This window comes from Aethalodelphis obliquidens, unplaced genomic scaffold (assembly GCF_003676395.1).
Source record: "Aethalodelphis obliquidens isolate GAN/ISIS:26980383/991018 unplaced genomic scaffold, ASM367639v1 scaffold7, whole genome shotgun sequence".
Lineage (NCBI taxonomy): Eukaryota > Metazoa > Chordata > Mammalia > Artiodactyla > Delphinidae > Aethalodelphis > Aethalodelphis obliquidens.
In genome coordinates, this window is record NW_020837951.1 from 50695802 (window position 1) to 50715508 (window position 19707).

The 19707-nt window shown below is 47.0% G+C and overlaps 1 protein-coding gene across 1 annotated transcript; it reads right to left on the bottom strand.

Moving 5' to 3' along the window:
- Positions 1–13647: 13647 nt before the first annotated feature.
- LOC113620079 (forkhead box protein D4-like 1) lies at positions 13648–18397 on the bottom strand. Its single transcript, XM_027105741.1, has one exon. It carries the CDS (start codon positions 15692–15694, stop codon positions 14306–14308), a length of 1389 nt encoding a protein of 462 aa, XP_026961542.1. The 5' UTR covers positions 15695–18397; the 3' UTR covers positions 13648–14305.
- Positions 18398–19707: the final 1310 nt, after the last annotated feature.

Consider the following 19707-nt stretch of genomic DNA (forward strand, 5'->3'; position numbering starts at 1 on the left):
GCGGGCCTCTCACTGTTGTGGCCTCTCCCGTTGCGGAGCACAGGCTCCGGATGCGCAGGCCCAGCGGCCATGGCTCACGGTCCCAGCCGCTCCGTGGCATGTGGGATCTTCCCGGACTGGGGCACGAACCCGTGTCCCCTGCATCAGCAGGCGGACTCTCAACCACTGCGCCACCAGGGAAGCCCCATAAGGATTATTTTTAATTGCTATGTGTTGGTTGCCTTTCTAACAGGCATAGAGGACAAAGGTACTTCCTCACTCCCTTTGAAGTGAGGCATGGGCATGTGATTTGATCCGGGCAATAAGATGTAAATGAAAGTGAGTGAGCTCTTCCAAAGGAAGCTTTCAAAGCCATCACACACTTACCATGCTTCAGTCAGTGACTAAGGGTACCTTGTGTTAGAGCTAAAATTAAACTTTTTTATATTAAATCACAGAGATTTGGAGGTTGGTTATTACTGTGGTATAACCTGTATCTGTTGATTAATATGCCACAGTTTGGGTTTATGAACGCAGCTCTTCCAGCTCAGGGTTTCTCAACCTCAGCACAATTGATGCTTGGGGTTGGATGGTGTATTGTGGGGGTTATTCTGTGCACTGTAGGGTGTTGAGCAGCACCCGTGGCGCCCCGTCCCCAGCCGTGACAATCCAAAATGCCCCCAGACAGTGTGACTCCACTTTCGGGAGGTACCTAGTCAGATACATAGAGACAGACAGTAGAATGGTGGTTGTCAGGGGATGGAGGGAGGAAGGAATGGGGAGTCATCGTTTAATGGGTACAGAGTTCCAGTTTTACAAGATGAAAAGAGTTCTGGAGCTGGATGGTGTGGCTTTAAGCACAACGGTGTGAATGTACTTAAAGCCACTAAACTGTACACTTAAAAATGGTACACTTTATGTGTGTTTTGCCACGATCTTTTAAAAATGGAGGGAAAAAAATGTCTCCAGATATTGCCACACGTCCCCTTGAGGGCAAAATCACCCCTGGTTGAGAACCACTGTTCTAGCTGCAGGGGCACCTCATTGAAATGTATGTGTGAAAACACAGGGCTAGGGCTCGGCTTGGTTTTACACCATAAAGGGTTAGAATTTCAGCCCTCCTCAACTGGTTTTTATCTGCTCTGATTTTCAGCCAGGATCTCCACAACAATTAAATAGTTTGATCCAGAAAAGGCTCCTCCCTATAGACCCGAAACTGATGTGAAAGAAATAAGCCCTGTGAAAACTCTTACACTGTTTTAAGCTTTCCCCTCCGTTTGATAAATCCTAGGGATTTTATTTGGACTAATTCTTCCTAAAACCTACTGGTTCCTCACGCAGACTCTAAGGTTAAAGGGCAAAGGGACGTCGAAGCAAAAGAATGGGGAGACTGGAGGGCCTCCCCAGCAGGTGTGTGACTGTCATTCGGAAGTGCTCATGGGTTTCCCTTCTCGAGTTCACCTTGAGCAGCAGTCCTCATGTCTGAGAATAAACTAAGGCCAACACAGGGGTCCAAATGGTGATTGGCTCTGCTCTCCGTGAACTGAATTCCATCTGACACTGAAGCAGCAGAGGGCTTCTTACGTCCACCCGCACTGCCACCACCCTGCCTGATTACCACGGAGAATCCTCTTTGTATCTCAGCACTGGGGCTTCATTCTTACCCCTCCATCCTTTTCCATAATGACTCCCCTCACATTGCTACAGTCTGGAGCCATGACACAGAGGGCAACCTCAGTGCCGGGCGAAGACTTCATGTCAAAGTCAGGCGTGGGCACCCTTGATGGCAGGGCTTCTCTCTCCGGCCCTCAAGGACATTGTCCAGGTTGACACTGAAACTGCTCCCCCAAAGCTCTCTAATAGGCATGAACAGATTACCCTCCTCTTCTTGGTTCCCATGGCCAGAATCCTTAACTAATCCTCTACCCACAAAGTAGGGCTAGCTTCACAAGCTGTTGTTTCAGCTGCTTACTTTGACATCTGCTCCTCATTTGCTTACTGAACACCTCCTACACGCACGGAGCCGCAGCGTCACGCTGCATCCCACTCAGCTTTTTGCCCCCTCCATCCTCGAACACATCTGCATCTGCACACACCTGCCCCACTCGCTCCCACCCCAGGGCTGCACACCATTGATCCATCCCCTCAGGGGCTTGCACCATCAACTCCTTGCTCTCAGTCCGGAATCTAACCTTCCCATCCCCAGGGCGCCTTCATTTATTCAACACAGGTACATGTTTAAGCCTCTCTCATCTTGGAAAAAAAAAAAATCCTCCCTTTATCGCCATCTCTCTCTCTCCAGCTTTTTTTTTAATCGTTTTATTTCATTCATTTTATTAAAAATATTGAAGCAATCATAGCAAAGTGTAAACTATCAATAAAGTAGTAATAGAATTTTTTCATTTCTCAAAATAAAAGAAAAAACTTTCATTAAGAATGCTTCAACATGCCATTCCTAGCTATATTACATCATTTTTATAGGGAAAACCCATAAAATTCACTTCTTCATTACTTCCATGGAATACAAAAGTCCCGAAGGACTTTGTCTAAGTTCATGCTAAACATCAGAGAAACAGTTCCCTCTCCAGCTTCTGAAAGCAGAGTCTGTAATATTCTTTGCTACTCATTTACCCCTGTACTGAGTTGATCAGTGCTCCCCACAAAATTCATGTCCTTCCCAGGAACCTCAGAATGTGATCTCAGTTAGAAATAGGGTTGTTACAGATTTAATTAGTTAAGTAAGGCTCCAGTGTGACCAGTGTCTTTATGAGAAGAGTCGTCACAGACGGCACACAGGGAGAAAGCGGCACGACAGTGGAGGCACAGATTGGGGTGATGTGCCCCCAAGCCAAGGAAAGCCAAGGGTTGCAGGCAGCACTGAACGCTAAGAGAACGGCATGGAACAGATCCCTTCTCAGAGCCTTCAGGGAGAGCACGGCCCTTCTGACACCTTGACTTCAGACTTCTAGCATCCAGAACTAGAGAAGATAAATGTCTGCTGTTTTAAGCCACTCAGTTTGAGGCACCTTGTTAATGGCAGTCCTAGAAAACGAAGACACCCCTTAAGTCACTGTGGCTTTCCTTCTGGCTTCAGGATTCTTCTGCACGTGACCTGCTAGGGCCAAATCCAGTCTTCATTGTATGTGACCTTCCTGGACTCAGGCTACTCATTTATCCCCTGCCGTTGCTCTTCCGCATCTGTAACATCGCTGGCCCTTGGTTCTCCGCTGCATCCTTCTCAGCCCCTCGCTGCCCCCTACTCGCTGACGAGGGGCATCCCTGTGTTCACCCCCTCTCACTTCCACTCACCCCCTGTTGTGATCTCATCCAAACGCCAGCTCTCCTCCCGCCTACAAGCTGAGGACGCTGCACCCCTGCCCGCCAAACCACTCTCCTGAGTTCTAGGTTTTAATTTCCTACTGCCTCCTGGACATTTCCACCTGGCACTTGTACATGCACCTCAAATACTACACAGCTAAGATGGAAGTCATCGTCTAGAACTCCCTTCTCAGACAAGCCTGTTTCTCCTCCTCCAATGTGTCCACGCAGGGGCACAGGTCGGACATCAGACGTCTTCCTGGACCCCTACCGCACCCTTCACTGTGGTCACCAAGGCCAAAGGATGTTGCCCGTGAGGGTTTGGGGACTCCATGCCCTCTGTCCATCCCTGCCGCTGCTTCGGCTCTAGCTCAGACTGTCACCATCTCTGTGACTAGTACCAAATCCCCCTTTAAGGCTGCTCACCGGAACTGCTTTCTTATGCCACCTTGAGGCAAGTCACTTCCCTGGTCAAAGGCTTCAGAGGCTCCTGGTTACCTGCAGGACACTGCCTTCAGCACACCTCGGCTTGGAAACATAAGGCTTCTTAGCACTTGGCTCTCAGAAGTTTAGCGTGAAAGGACTCTAGATTCAATTCCAAAATGCACCACGTGCTTGCTGTGTGGCCTTGGGCAAGGTATTTAACCTCTTTGTGCCTCAGATTAGATTCCTCATCTGTAAAATGGGTATAATAATAGTACCTATCTCATTGGGTGGTCGTAAAGATTAAATGACTTATGCTTAAAGTGCCAGAACTGTTTCCAGCACGTGGGAAGTGAGCACTGAACATTAACTGCCGTTGCTATGGAAACTGCGTTCTTCCTCCTTTCCTCCCAGCTCCGCATGTACCTTGTTCTCCAGCCAATCAGAATCACTCTCTCATCACACTCTGTGTTCCCCTGGTTCCCAGCCTCCACACACACTGCCTGGAATACCTTTTCCCTCTCCCCTCTCAGCCCAAGAACTCAGTGAACATGCTTCAAGACTCATCTCCTCTGTGGAGCTGCCCTAGCCGCCCCTCTGCTGGGCTCAGACGTACTCCTCACCGGGCCCTCATCAGTTCCTCGTGTGTTCCTCTGTCAGAGCACAGATCATACTCAATCATAACAAAATGTCTCCTGCCTCTCGGTTAAGTCCTCAGGCAAGGCCTGTGCCTTACTGATCTTGGCAATGCCAGCACCAGGCATAAAGCAGCTCGATAAAAGCTGTAGAATTAAGTAATGAGTAGTACAAGGCGGAGTAGAGGCGGGGTACACATATGTCCTAGGCCGCCTGGGACGGTCCAATTTAGGCGATGGTCCTGACATAATTATTAAAGCACCCCCTTTAACGCTTAACAGTGTCTCCACATGCATAATAAATTATAAAGTCACTCTAGGTATTAGAGCTGAGATTCTCTATCTGACCCAATACTCCCTTTGTCTAACGACTATTCTGGAATGCCCCACGTACTATCCTTAAATAAAATTGATAGATAATAGAATCTGAATAGAATTTCCAAATAATTGATGCAATGCCCTAGATAGCAGGTAAAGAAGACTTAAAATGAAAGTAGCTTAAAATAAAATTACATGTATTTTGATGTAATGTAATGATATATGTAATGATATAATTTATATGTATTTATAAAGTACATACAAATATGTATTTATAAAATACATAAATAAATATGTATTTTATACATATAAATATGTATTTTATTTATACATATTTGGGTAAATGACTTGCTTCTGGCCAAGACAGTAACAGAGACCAAAATTACCCTCCCTCCCACCTCAAAAAACTAAAAAACTGGACAAAAGGCATGAAACAATGGTCTCCAAGACACTGGAATTAAGCAACAAAGGACACTAATCCCCCAGATTCAGTAAACAAATGAGGTGAGCTCTTCGATTGTCCCCGTTTACTGCCTTGTGGGGCTCCCTGGCCACAGCACAGGGAGGGGGATGCAGACAGAGCCCAGGGGTCTCCCTGAGGGCAGAGGGCAGAACTGGGGATCTGGGAAGGCCAAGGTGGCTAGAATTCACAGAGCAGGGTACTGTGGAGAAGAGCACTGCACAGAACTGCAGGGAACACTCATCCCCCTGTGAATCTAGCAGAGTACTGACTAGAGCATCCATGGGAGAAAACTACCTGAAACTGGAGAGAGAACGACCCATGAGGGAAAAGCACTGGGTGCCCACATGGGGCCATGAAGAGTGCCTGGTGCCATCAGTTAGAGTAGGAAACCTCAATTCATGAGGCAAGAGTAGAGGATGCAGATAGGTTTTGCCTCAGTAGGGGGCAAACAAGCCCTAGACTAAATGCTGTTCTTACCACCTAATAAAGCCAGATCTGAAAGGATCACACCCTTTCCAAGTAGCTGAATGCTGTGACAGAACAAAGCTTAAGAATATTTATAGGAATAACATTTATCACACACCCAACAAGGTAAAATTCACGATGTCTGTTATCCAATCAAAAATGCTCAGGGCTGTGAAGAGGCAAGAAACTATGACACACAAAGATCAATCAAAACCAATCCAGAAATGACACAAATGATACAATTAGTATACAAATATATTTGAACAGTTACTGTAACTGGATTCTATATGTTCCAGAAGCTAAAGATTTAGCAGTTTAACCAGAGAAATGGAAGATATAGGAAAAGACTCAAATTGACTTCTAAAGATGAAGACTATAATGTATGAGATTTTAAAAAATACACTGGATGGGATTAATAGCGGATTAGAAACTGCAGAACAAAAGACAGGTAAATTTTAAAACTCAGCAACAGAAATTACCCAAAATGAAACAGAGAGAAAACAAATACTAAAATAAATTAACAGAGCAGCAGTGAGCTGTGGACAACTTTAAGTAGCCTAATATATGTGTATCTGGAATCTCTGGGGGGAGAAGGGACAGAAAGAATAGTTACAGAAATAAAGGTTAATAATTGTCCAAATGCTCAGGTAAGACTGTGAACTAGTTACATCCTTACGTTTAAACACGTAGATTACCATGACAGCAACAGCTACAAATGCAGACCATTGCAGAAGGTGATTCAAACTCAAATACCATGAATGGTTTTTTGCCTTGGGTGGGACCCTAAGGTATATTTCAGGATGTTCATCAACCCTAAACCTCACCCGAAAAAATGTCAGTAATGCCTCCCAATCACTGCACCCAAAACACAAGAATCCCTCCCTAGAGTGAGGTGCCACTTCTCTGAGGACCATTGGGCTACAGTAGACAAGGACCAGCAAACTATGGGCTGCATTTGTATGGCCTGTGAGCTAAGAATGATTTCACATTTTTTAAAGATTGTGAAGAGAAGGAGAAGTACGAACAATAGTAGAAGGAGGAAGAGATGAAATAAAGGGAAAGAGACAGATTATAAGTGGCCCAAGAAGCCAAATATAAGATTTTGCTGACCCCTGGTCTAGACTCCAGAGGGAAAAGGACATCACATGGCCCATTCCTGCAAGGCGTTTATAACCTAATGGGGAACGCATCTGTTAGGATTCAATCCAAGCAGAACCATGATAAACAATATGCAATAAGGGATTTAGTACAAGGATTAGACTTTGTGCAACTGTGGGAGCTGGTGAAGAAGCCCACAGCAGGCTGATGCCTTCGTGCCTGGTGTGGGCCGGAGGTCACTGCAGGTAGACAATGCATCCATCTGGAAGAAAAGCTACACGCGATGTTGGGGAAAGCAAGGACAAATGGGAACCCACCAGAGCCAACTGCAACCGATGAAGACAAACTAGAATCTGCGTCTGTCTCTCTACATGTGCTAATTCTATTTTTTTTTTTTTTTTGCGGTACGCGGGCCTCTCACTGTTGTGGCCTCTCCCGTTGCGGAGCACAGGCTCCAGACGCGCAGGCTCAGCGGCCATGGCTCACGGGCCTAGCCGCTACCGCGGCATGTGGGATCCTCCCGGACCGGGGCACGAACCCGTGTCCCCTGCATCGGCAGGCGGACTCTCAACCACTGCACCACCAGGGAAGCCCGCTAATTCTAATTTTTAACGTGTTGTGGTGACGCCGTGTTATTATGCGGGGCTTCATTGACAGGCAAGAGCATTTCTCGTTGTAAACAAGGAGAGTTTGCCCAAAGGCTATGTACTTCACTATGCTGGTCCTTGGGAAGCAATGGTGTACATGCTTGTCCCTCACATCAGAAGGCTGAGCTAAGCTAGCAGGAGACCTACGCTGGGAACCTTCTAGCAGGAAAGAAACCGCATGCCTTGTACGTCACCCATATGAGGCAGGAACTACAGGACGCCCACCATGTAAAGACTGACCAGGACTCAAGAAAGAGGGTATCAGGGAAGGTTCCACCGATACTTAGGGACACATTACGGTTATTATCATCACTAAATAATACCTGACATTTATAGAGCATTTAGCCCGTGCCAGGCTAACCATTCACATGCATTATTTCATGTAATCTTTACAATGAAATCTATAATTATCACCATTGGATAGATGGGGAAATCGAGACTTTGAGAGGTTGTTTGTCCAAGATTGCAGCATTAGTAAGAGACAGAACTGGAATGCTAACCAACACACTTTTCATCCAGAGACCCAATTCCTCACTACCATCTATCCTTGGAAACTGGGCTAGTCCCTGAAAAAACTTGAGTCTAAGTTTTATTTTAACAAACAGAAGCTGTTTCCCTACAGTAGGTACTTTTTTAAAATTGGGGTATAGTTGCTTTACAATGTTGTGTAGGTTCTGCTGTACAGTGAAGTGGATCAGCTATATGTGTACATATATCACCTCCCTCTGAGACCTCCCTCCCACCCCACCCCCATCCCACCCATCTAGGTCATCACAGAGCACCGAACTGAGCTCCCTGTGCTATACAGCAGGTTCCCACTAGCTATCTATTTCATACATGTGGGTGTATATATGTCAATACCAATCTCCCAATTCATCCCACCTGCCACGGCCAGTGTCCACATGTCCATTCTCTCCCTACAGTAGGTGTTTAAATGGTTTTAGTAAACATGGGAAATCTACTCCAGGATTAAAGTTTCAAAGCTATTGAATATAAAATATATACATATATTTGTATATGTCATATACAGATATGATATGTGATATCATATTAATTAAGTGCTGAATGCTGTGAATCTGGAAATTCAGACAAACAAGAAATACCTAACAGCATCATATAAAACACCAGCTGCTTACCAAACAGGTATTGAATGGTTAAGAATGTGACCTATTCACAGGGATATCGGCTCGGCTCGGTGCTTTGTGGCCGCCTGGAGGGGTGGGATAGGGAGGGTGGGAGGGAGGGAGACGCAAGAGGGAAGAGATATGGGAACATATGTATATGTATAACTGATTCACTTTGTTATAGAGCAGAAGCTAACACACCATTGTAAAGCAATTATACTCCAATAAAGATGTTAAAAAAAAGTCAAATTCTTGAAGATAGTCCAGTTTCTTCAACAAAAACAAAAATACAATTTTAAAAAAAGGATTGATGAAACCTAAAAGGAAGAGACTATAAGAGACTATATCAGCCAAATACAATGTGTACCCCTTATTTTCATCTTAATTCAAACAAGCCAACTAATCAAAAACAGTTTTGAGAGAATTGAGGATATTTAAGTATAGCCTGGATAACTTGATCCTATTAATGAATTACTTAGGTGTGGTGATTACTTAGGTATGGTGATATTGTGGTTACATCAATGGAATTCTTACCTTTTAGAGAAATGTTCAAAAATATTTGTGGATGGAATGATAAGATATCTGGGATTTGATTCAAAATAATCCAGTGGGAGAGGACTGTCAGAGGGTAAAGATGAAACAAGATTGGCCTAACCAAGGGGTACACAGAGGTTAATTATATTAATCTCTTTACCTGTATATATGTTTGGAAGTTTCCATTATAGTAAACTTTTTAATAAAGGAAAAAATAATCATTTGTTGAAATATAGCACAATATCTCTTATACAACAGATACCTTGAATAACATAATAATATAGTCACCTTAATTTTAAGAACAAATGGTCGTAAGCATGGCTTTGAATACAAACATAGCTATAGGTATCAAAATGACAGTACCTGAAGAAAAGGAATTCTCTCATGCTTAATTTAATCTCATTGTTCTCTTTGCCTGGAATTGGGAATAGAAACTGCTTCGCTGGCTGAATAAATCATAACTATCCCCAAATAGTCTTCATTACTGATTTCAATAAGTATACCCCTGCATTCTAAGGACAAACAAGTAAAGGAAGTTTATAACCAAGTACTTCTTTTATAAGCATTCATTTTAACATATAAATCTTGATTATGTTAAGGTAGCTGAGCAGCAGGAAACCGGTGTTAAACTGATTTTCAGACTGGGTCTTCAAAACCTTTTTCTTTTCCGTCACCTAATTTTCCTGGGTTTTTATTGGGGGGGGCAAATTTTGGTATTAATAGATAAAACCTATTTAAGTTCTTTGCACCTAGTGATGTATATGACATCAATGAATGTTTAAACCAGAGAATAATTTCAGTGCTGATATGAAAATTAGGCCATTAAGACTAACCAATTTTTGTAGAAATTACAAGAAGGTGACATTAGCAATTAGAGTAGGATTACAGTTTAGACTGGAATAATATGTTAACGTGGGAAGACCTTTCTTAACATTCTTACTAAGTGCTGGGGGGAATGAGAGCTAGGAGTTCCCCACACAATAAAATGTAAAGGACGGGTGCAAATTCTTAGAAAACAAAATTTGCTCTACCTCCCTCCCCCAGCCTTAGTTAAATCTTATCATCGTTTTGATTCTATTTATCCTAGCGTCTGCTGTGTCTCTAGGTTTTCTGCTGTCTGTTATGGCATCCAAGTCAAAATGAAAGACAGGGGGTGTCCGGTTTAGGCAGACAGGAGATGAGAGAGGTTCCTGAATCACTGGCTACACTCCACTGAATACACAAGAACCATACAGCCGATGTACGCAGGAACGGGGCGCAAGTCGTGTTACCGCGGTGCCAGATCGCACCTGCGCGGGGCGTGCAAGCCACCGACAAGCGCCCAGGCTTGCAGCCCTCGACCACCTCGGGGGACTCCAGTCCGCCCGACCCACAGACGCCCTCCCTCCTTCTCTGCGAGGGTCCCCACCTGCACTCCAATTCCTGCCGGCCGGGACCTTCTAACCAGATGGTGACTGAGGGCTGGTCGTTCCTCAGTCCGGCGTCCCCCACCCCTCCCTCGCCTCTCCCCAGGCCGGTGGCGCCCAACAACCTGGGCACATCAGGGCCCCTTTCGCGCTGCCAGGATCCAGTGCCCTCACGGGGCGCGAAGCAGAGCGCAGGGTCCAGATTTCGGAGAGGAACTGTGGCTGGGCGGGGCTTCGCGGGGCAGGAGGGAGCCTACCTCCACCGCCAAGGGCGGGCGGCAGGGAGGAGGCAGCGGCTCTGGGCCTGCAGGCGGTCGGGGTTCGTGGTACCAACGACGCCTATGCGCAGGGGTGCCTGGGCTGCTGGCGACCACGAGGGGAAAGAGCGAAACAGGGAGAAAAAACTCACTCTCAGGACTCTGCTGACTCCTCACGGGCGACCTTGGGTTAAGCGAAGTCCTCGAGTTTGGCGAGGGCCGGTACACTTGCCAGGGCCGGGCCGGTGCACTTGCCAGGGCCGGGCCGGCCGTGACCTTTCCGTCGCTCCGCTGAGGTGCTTCCTAGAGAAACGCAGAGCGGAGCCGGGGCGCTGGGCTGCGGATATGACCGTGCGCGGCCTTGGGGCGTCCGAGTCTTGCGGAGAGAAACGCGCTTCCTGGCGCGCGAGGCGGGATCCGGGAGCCCGGATGTAAGATCTGTGACCGCGGCCCTCTTCCTGCCTCAGCCTCGGCGACCCACTGGAAGCCCAGGCATAAGAAGGTTGCTGACGCCCAGGGGACTAGTGGTTGAGAAATCCGACAGAGCCCGGTGCCACCGCCCAAGGTCCTCGGGCGAGTTTCTTAATTTCTCTAAATCTCAAATTTCTTATCTGTGTAATGGAGATTCCATAGTGTCTTCTTCATTGGGTGCTGGGAGGGTTAAAGGGGAATCCATTGCCCCGCAGACAGGAAGCAGGAGAGAAGGATTAGCCGCTATTGTTACTATTATTAGTGTTATTATTAGCGGGCTGGACCTGAGGGAGAGTCACTTTTCCTTGTTTCTCCTTCTGCCCTCGCCCGGCCTGTCTGCGCCTCCCAGCTACTTCGCACTCCACTCGAGCCCTTTGGCTCCACTACACAGGCAGCTCTGGACGCTTCCAGTCAACCCGTCCTCAGGAAGACTATCCCGAGGGTAGGAGACGACCCCGACCCTCCAGTCCTTTGCGTAACTCGGAAGCGCCGCGCACGCGGGGGTTTAAAATGGACCAGCGTTCTTATCCAAGCCTGGGGCCGAGGCCAACCGCGGAGCGGACAGAAGCCCCGGACCCGGAAGGTGCCCTGACGCCCCTACTCCGACCCCCCGGGGCCTGGGAACCAGAGCTGCGACCTCGAGCTCGACGCGGTACAGGACGCGGCCCGACCTGCTCACCGTGCCGAGCACCACGCGCCCTCGGCCCATTCCCGCTGCCGGCCGCCCCTGCCCCGGGGGCTGCGCCGCCACAAGGCCGGCCGGAACGCGCTAGCCCGGCCCCGTAGTAGCAGCGGCACCAGGCGCTGGTCCGTTCGGCGAGCCCCAGTGAAGGCCGGAGCTCTCCGCGCAGTCGCGGCGCTTCGTGCAGGTGGACCCGAGCGCCACGTGCATTAGGAGAAGAACGTTTAATTTACTCTTCGACGGAATCGATATTTTTCTTGAAGATTGATCGTTCGATATGGTTTCATTCGGTAATAATTAGGACCTTAGGGGCCGGCTGGGGCCGGATTCGGCCCGCAGTCACCCACGTTCGTGGCTCCGCTGGTCTGGCCTGGGGTCAAGGGAAGGAAGTAAACGGCGTCTCCTGCAGGGCGCGCGGGAGAGCCTCAGAGTCGGCTCTGGGCTCATCCGCGGCTGTACCCGGCGCTCGGACGTTTGTTGATCGAATAAATGAACGAATGTAGGCCTGGAGAGTTTCCACACAAAGGGCAAGAGGAAATTGGAATGTGAACGGGTGTGTTGTTGGCGTGAAATAGGCTCCCTTTATATTCTCCCTTGTTTCCAAACTCTTAGGTGAGCCTCAACCCGCAGAATTTGCTAAAAGAATCTTAAAGCTGAGGTAATGAGGGCGAGACAGACTGAGTTCACGATTTGGCAAAGCCTAAGGAGGGAGAGGGGGATGAAGGGGATGAAGGGGGTTTGGAGGATCTCCTGCTAGCCCAGGATAGGGGCCGACGTAGTCAACCGGTGGTGCTTGCCCTGCGGGCGAAGGCTGCAGGTGCAGAGCGAGGGCAATTGAATCGGAAGCTCGAGAATGGCGGCTACCAAGGGTTGGGCTTGGGAACTTTCCAGAACACCCTCTGAACGAACTACTGCAAGCCAGGAGTCAGTGGGGGTCGTAGGCAGAAGTTCCGAGTGATGGGATGGAGATAAGAAGCTGGAGTAAAAATGGGCCAATTAAACGGCCGTGAAAATGTGTGTCTCTATATGTTCCCTCCCTCCTGGAATGAGAAATTCAAAACTGGGGCTGAAGAGTAGATGAGGGGGCACGAGCTTCTTACACTCACGGGGGGCGGGGGGACTTCCTCCAAACCCGAGCGGAATACAGTTCTTTTGAAACGTGAGCCCTGGTCAGGACCTTGAGAGCTGCAGGGTCTCTAGAAATTTGCGTTCTCTGGCGGCAGTATTTCTTGATGGACATCTTCGTCTTGTTTGCCTCCCACCCAGTCACCTGAAACCGAATACAGTGAGACCTTTCTGGTTGCAAATTCTTTTCAGAAATTTTTTCGAAAGAGAGAGAAAGTTCTTTCTGTTCTAAAGAAAGGGAATAGAAGTTCCTAGAAGGTACCTGACCTGGGAGTTTTTTAAATTGCAAATGTCCGGGATCCGAGTGCTTCATTTGATATTTCCCTTTTCTCTGGGCCCTGGTTTTGACATTTCTAATTTTTTAAATTGCCTTTTATTTTTCCCGAATAAACTTTGGTCACCACATCTAAGATTCATGTCAAATCGCCCTTCAGCTTATTCAGGAGAAAAATCAACGCTTTAGAAAGATGGAAGGTAAATGGAGAATATATTTAGATGACCTCTAATTATTTTTCACTTATAGATTTCATACATACTAAAATCCCATATTTTAAAAGCCAGAATTTTTTCAACTTCAAATATTCGGAAGTTTTAAAAAACATTTTGAAAATGGATTGTTTCTGACGTCTATAATGAATACGAATTGTAAAACAATTGTTTAACTGGGAGGAAAAAACTAAGTTTTAAAATAAGTTCCATTTAGAAGGCAAAGTAATATAAAATAAACAATGTTGTGTAATGATTTAGCCCTTTATTTAGTCCATATAGTTAGCTTTAATTTTAACACCTCTCCACGCAAGATGGCACATCAGACATACAGATCAGAAATAAATCCTCTGAAATTAAAATTCTACTCATATTACACATTGATTTCAGGAAGACAAAAAGGGCACAAGGATTCTGCGCTGGATTTGGGAATAATACTTGCAGTTCCTAGGGAATGAAGATGGGGGAAACGTTGTGCATTGGACGATTTATTTTCTTTGTTTTTCTTTTAATAACAGAACAAAATGCCCCACTCACGTTCATAGTTCCTCTGGAAATGTGCAAATCGGAAAAGCCTTGGAAGTCACGACTGGAGGCCGGAAAAGAAATGTTCGACGCTGACGCCATCGAACATTTACGTTCAGGTTGTCTTAAGGGAACAATAACCACTTTTCCTTTGTAAGTATTTCGCTGCGAACCGAAATTAGTGGTTGCTCCGCTGTAGGATGCAGGTACACACTCTTGGTCCCGGCTGTGGAGGGTGGAATGCGTCAGGGCAGGCGGCGAGGAGATCGTGACCCCGGGTGGCTCCGCCCTCCAGGTTGGCTCCCTGTCCGCCCCAAGGAGTCGGATCCAGGGCAGGTGTGGGTGCTATTCAAAAGGCCGGTGAGGTCCCCTCTCCGCCCGAAAGGGCGACCAGCGACGTCAGCCTAGAGCCCTCTACTCCAGGCTGACACCCCAGGAGCGCCGCTGTGGCGGACAGGTGCCGGCCCAGCAGAGCGCCCTTGCTGGGAGCGCAGCCGCTGGCAGAGTCCTGCTGCTGCTGCTGCTGCTGCTGCTGCTGCTGCTGCTGCTGCTGCTGCTGCAAAATCGTCCGGGCAGCGGATGCGGCGGCGGCGGCGGAGACGTGGAGCAAGGGGGCAGCGGCCTGAGGATGCAACAGGCACGACGGGCGCTGCAGCAGGTGGCGGTAACCCCACGGGGTCGGGGGCAGACTCTGAGCGGCTCCTGTACCAGCTCCCCGGACCCCTTGCAGAATACTCTCGATGCTGAAGGAGGTGCATCCGCCTGCCGGCCGCGACGCCGGCCCCTTGCCCTCCTCCCAAGGCTGGGAGCCTAGCGTGGGCTGCAGCGCCGGAAGGGCGCTGGGGGTCACGAGATCCGCGCCTTGCGCTTTCCTGGGCGCCTCAGCGTAGGCCGGGGCAGAGAGCAGCAGGTAGCGGAGGGGATGAGGATGCAGCAGCGCGCACGGGCGGCTCCCGGGAGTGGAGGCGGGATAGGCCCCCGGGACAGGCTGCGGCGGGGCCGGGGGCCCGAGCAGCATGCCCGGGTAGGGGGTATGCAGGGCGGCGGGCGCAGCGGGCAGGGGGAAGGGGTGGTGCAGGTGGGCTCCCGGAGGCGGGTGGTGGCGCTTGAAGCGCTTCCTGCGCCGAAGGAAGCTGCCGTTGTCGAACATGTCCTGGGAGGCGGGGTCCAGGCTCCAGTAGTTGCCCTTGCCAGGGTGTCCCGGCTCCCGGGGGATTTTGACGAAGCAGTCGTTGAGCGAGAGGTTGTGGCGGATGCTGTTTTGCCAGGCGGGGAACTTGCGACGGTAGTAAGGGAAGCGGCCACTGATGAAGGCGCAGATGCCGCTGAGCGTGAGGCGCTTGTGTGGGCTCTGCAGAATGGCCATGGTGATGAGCGCGATGTATGAGTAGGGGGGCTTCGCCGGCTGCGGGGCGCCCGCAGAGGCCGCCGCAGACCCCATCGGTGCCCCGAACTTGGGGCCAAACTCGGAGGAGTCGCTTGGGCCGCCGCCGCCGCTCTCGGTGCGCTCTCCGGGAAGCGCACCCGCGCCCGCGCCCCGCCGCGCCTTCTGCGGCTCCGGCTGGTGCAGCGGCTCTAGGAGCCGCTGGCTTCCCTCGGGTTCCTTGTCTTCCTCTTCCTCCTCCTCTTCTTCATCTTCCTCCTCTCCCAGGATATCGATCGCAACGTCTTCCCTATCGGAGCCCCGGAGGCTGCGCGGAGGTGTGGAGCGAAGGCGCTCCGCTCTTGGCAAGTTCATGAAGGAGCAGGTCTTGCAGATGCCGGAGAGGTGGCGGCCGCTCACCTGGCTCTGGGTGGGCTGGGCTGGAAGCCTGTGTTAAGAGTGTTCCAAGAAGCAGAGACCCTTGAGGTTACCCTTTTAGGTGGTGTTCTTTTTCTTCTGCCGATTTCTCCTTTCCTACACCATCCGGCAAAGATGCACTTTGCCTTTTATTGAGGCTTCTTCTGAGTCCTTGTGTGGACTCCCCCGTCCCCCTTTATACCCTTGCTTGCCCTACCTCAGAGCGCTCTTCCTTCCTCCCGACGCCGTCCAGTGATGAGGGTCCTTTGAGCATTACCCGACGCGGCAAGAGCCTTCAGCTGGCCCCCTCCTTAGCCAGCAAGGAAGGTGCTTCACTCCTCAGGCTCAGCCAGCCAATTGCGCCAGGAGTTGCATAGGCTCTGTTAACGCACTTTGAAAACCGCGCAGATGAAAAAGGGGGTAGGAAAATATGTACCCAACAATCTAAGGCCACCTCCATATTCAGGCCTCTCTCCTGAAGGATAAAAATAGGAAGTGGGAGAGGGCACTAAAATATACACGGTGTTTGGCTGTAAAAGAATGTGTAACAGTAAATATGTTTTTGTGTTTCATAGCTGGTTACCCACTTTCACTGGCGGATTGTGTCCTCCACTCAGAATGAGGAGCTGAAATATTTTTAATGTTCTTACTACATTCCGGAGCTCAGAGTGGAGTGTGAGAGGGTGTGGCCTCGTCCCTCCTACCGGACACCTCAGCTTCCCAAAATGCTTTCCCTGACCCAAGTTTTCAGAAAAGACTGAAATGTCCTGTCATGAGGTTGTGGAAGTTCAGGGTGGAGGGAAAGAAAGCAGGAGGGCTAGAGAGAAGTCCCCTTCCAGCAGTGATTCTCAACTTCTTTGAACATTTAACCTCAGTATGAAGTAAATTTTATACCACAATCTTGCATAGACTTATATAACTAAAATGAGTTTCATAAAACAAGTGATCAGATATTCTTTCATTTCTTTTTTAATGGCCACGACCAACTAAACTGATTTTGCTGCATACCAACCAGTACAAACCCAGTTTGAAATACCCTTTTCACAAAAATGGCCCAACAACTCCAAAGTATACACCCAGTCTGAGACACCGTCTCTTTCTCTCTCTCCCTTCTTCCTTCTTAAAAAAAAAAGCCAACATTAAGCACTTTTTACTATAATAATAAATTCTAATCTTGAAACTTATAGGAGGCAAAAAAGGGCTGCAGTTTCAGTGTCTTAAACTAATTCACCAGGTCATCATTCCTTTCTCACACTAGAGAACAAGATGACAGAGACGCTCTGTTTAAGTCACTTGACATCCTTGGAAGTAACATGATTTTTAGATTGGCTTCAGTTAAATTAGTTCAGAGAATAAAGTAGCAGTGCAGTGCAATATCATTTAATGTGTGTTATATCACTAGGTATCCTATGGTAAAATACTAACAGTACATACTCATAATTTAATACCTACTTGTGAAAAGAATTTGAGGTGGCATCTAATAAAAATTCAGCATAAAAATATTGTATTATGCCATTGATTGTTACATAGTAAATCTTCTATTAGAGTTTGTAAAATGACAACAAATTTTCAGTGAGAAATCAGAAGCCAGCTAATATAACAAAAAATAGCTTAAAGGAGTTAGTTTCTTCAGGATAAAATTTTGAAAACAGCTTTCTTACAAGTCTTTTTAAAGTCTTATCCTCTATTTCTGAGGTGTTTACCCTCTAAGGCTTCTCAGTTGTATGTAGTTTGTTGAAGTAGAACAAATAACAGAAGTTTTCGAGCCTAACAGATTTGTGTTTGAATCCCAAATTAACCAATTACTACTTGTGTGACCTATTAAACTAAGCTTCAGGAGGGCTGGGACAGGTGTCTTATTCAGCCTTAGATTCCCAGATGCCTCCCGCTCAACCCCCTGTAGGTAAGGCACATTTCTTCCATCAGCATAGGAATCCGATTACCTGGGAAAGGGAGCATTGTTAGTTTTCCTACAGTCAACTTCTATGGGGATTTGGGTTATTTAAAAATGAAAGGAGAAAAGTAAGGGCACTAAAAAAAAAAAAAAAAAAAAGGCAAAACCACCCCCAATGATGGAAGTATGTCAAAGAGGGCACTGGGAGACAAGAAAGAGCTGCCAATGGCCAAAGCTGGGGCAATTAGAGCATCAAAATATAGTATTAGATTATTAACCAAAGCATAAAATATTCATGTGTCTATACTGATAAAAAGTAGATGACTGAGTAAATACATACATGGGGGAAAGAGGCAAATCTCCCTTGCAGAAAACTTCCAAATACATTATGTAGATATTCCACCCACTAGGAGGTAGAGCATAACCCTCCAGTCTCTTACTGTGGGCAATGCACAAGGACTTCCTTCCAAAGAGAACCATATGAAGTGGGGGGAGGGGGAATAAGTTACCGTGGAGAAACCTGACAAAGGTTTCAGCCAGGTGTCAGGTAATCAATGTCAACATCAACAGTCATAAATCAGGTTGATAGTATGTACCCTTGATATGAGGTGATAAAAATGGGAGACATGACTACCCATGTAGTCATGGTGGGGGGGTGGAGGAGGGTGGATGGATATGGGAATTCCCTTCTACTATCTGCTCTGCTCCATTTTTCTGTAAAACTGTTCTGAAAATTCTATTTTATCAAAAAATTAAATGGGAGAAAAAGGGCCTAGTAGCCAAAAAGTAGAAACTCAAATGTCTATCAACTGATGAGCAGATGAACAAAATGTGGTATATAAATAGAATTTTATTCAGCAATAAAAAGAAACAAAATGCTGATACATGCAACAACATGGATGAACCTTGAAAACATTATGGTAGGTCAAACGAGTCCAAACAGGCAAATCTAGAGACAGAAAGTAGACAAGTATCTGCTGGGGAACAGGGGCAGAGGGAAATGGGGATTAACTGCTAATGGATACAGAGTTTGAGAGCTATGAAAATGTTCTGGAATTACTGATAGATAGTGGTACTGGTTGCCACTACCTGTGGATATACTAAAGCCATGAATTGTATACTTTAAAGGGTAAATTTTTTTGCTAATTATATCTAAATAATATTAATATACAAAATATATCAATGTAAAAATAAATAGCTGTATCAAGGAAAACTAAGTTGAGTTCTTTGGAGATACTCCATTATGGCAAGTAATTCCTTAAGGAAAAAAAAAGGGTGGGGGGACTCTTTCTGTCCCACCTGATTAATTCTTTAATGTTGTGTTACTTTTTGCTCATGAAACACTAAAACATTTAACATGGGGTCCGGTGCATAGTGGGCACTCAATAATATTTGGAGATTACTTCTTTCCTAACACTGAATAGGTTTTTTTTTTCCTGAACAAATCTATCGGGGGTCATAAATGCCATCCGTCCCACTTTGAAAAACCAACCTTTCTCAACTACTGTACAGTAGAGAGGATGTCTGATCTCTCTCCATTTCGCTCTGAAAGTTAAAGGCAATTCAGTTATCAACCAAGTTGATTCTAACTTTAAATAAGTTGATTCTAATATTAAGACTAATTCTGAGAAAAAAGTCTAGTTCTTCTTTCTCATCAAAGTAGGGCAAGTTGCTAGACATTCAAAGACAGAATTCACTTCTTTCAGTATCACCTCCACAATGTATGGCATTTCTAGAACTGGGAAAGTCCTTTCAAAGAAATCTTAAAATATAATTTTCCACCTACATTACTAATCCAAAGGAGACATTTATTCAATTTGTAGCAAGCAACCAAGCCCACAAATGTTTAAAAACGTTTTAGCTTTATTTTGTTGATAATTCCCTTCAAACTTCATAATCTATTAGGAATTAGAGACCCTTGCAATCCCTGGCCTTCCCTCACCCCCTGGGCTGACCCTTCCCACAGCTATCTTACACTCAGTACTAATGTTCTTGACCCTTTCACTAAAAGCTGGAAAAGCCTAGGAAAGAATCATGTAAGAAGCTGTGCAGAAGCTTGAATGTATTATCAAGTCTT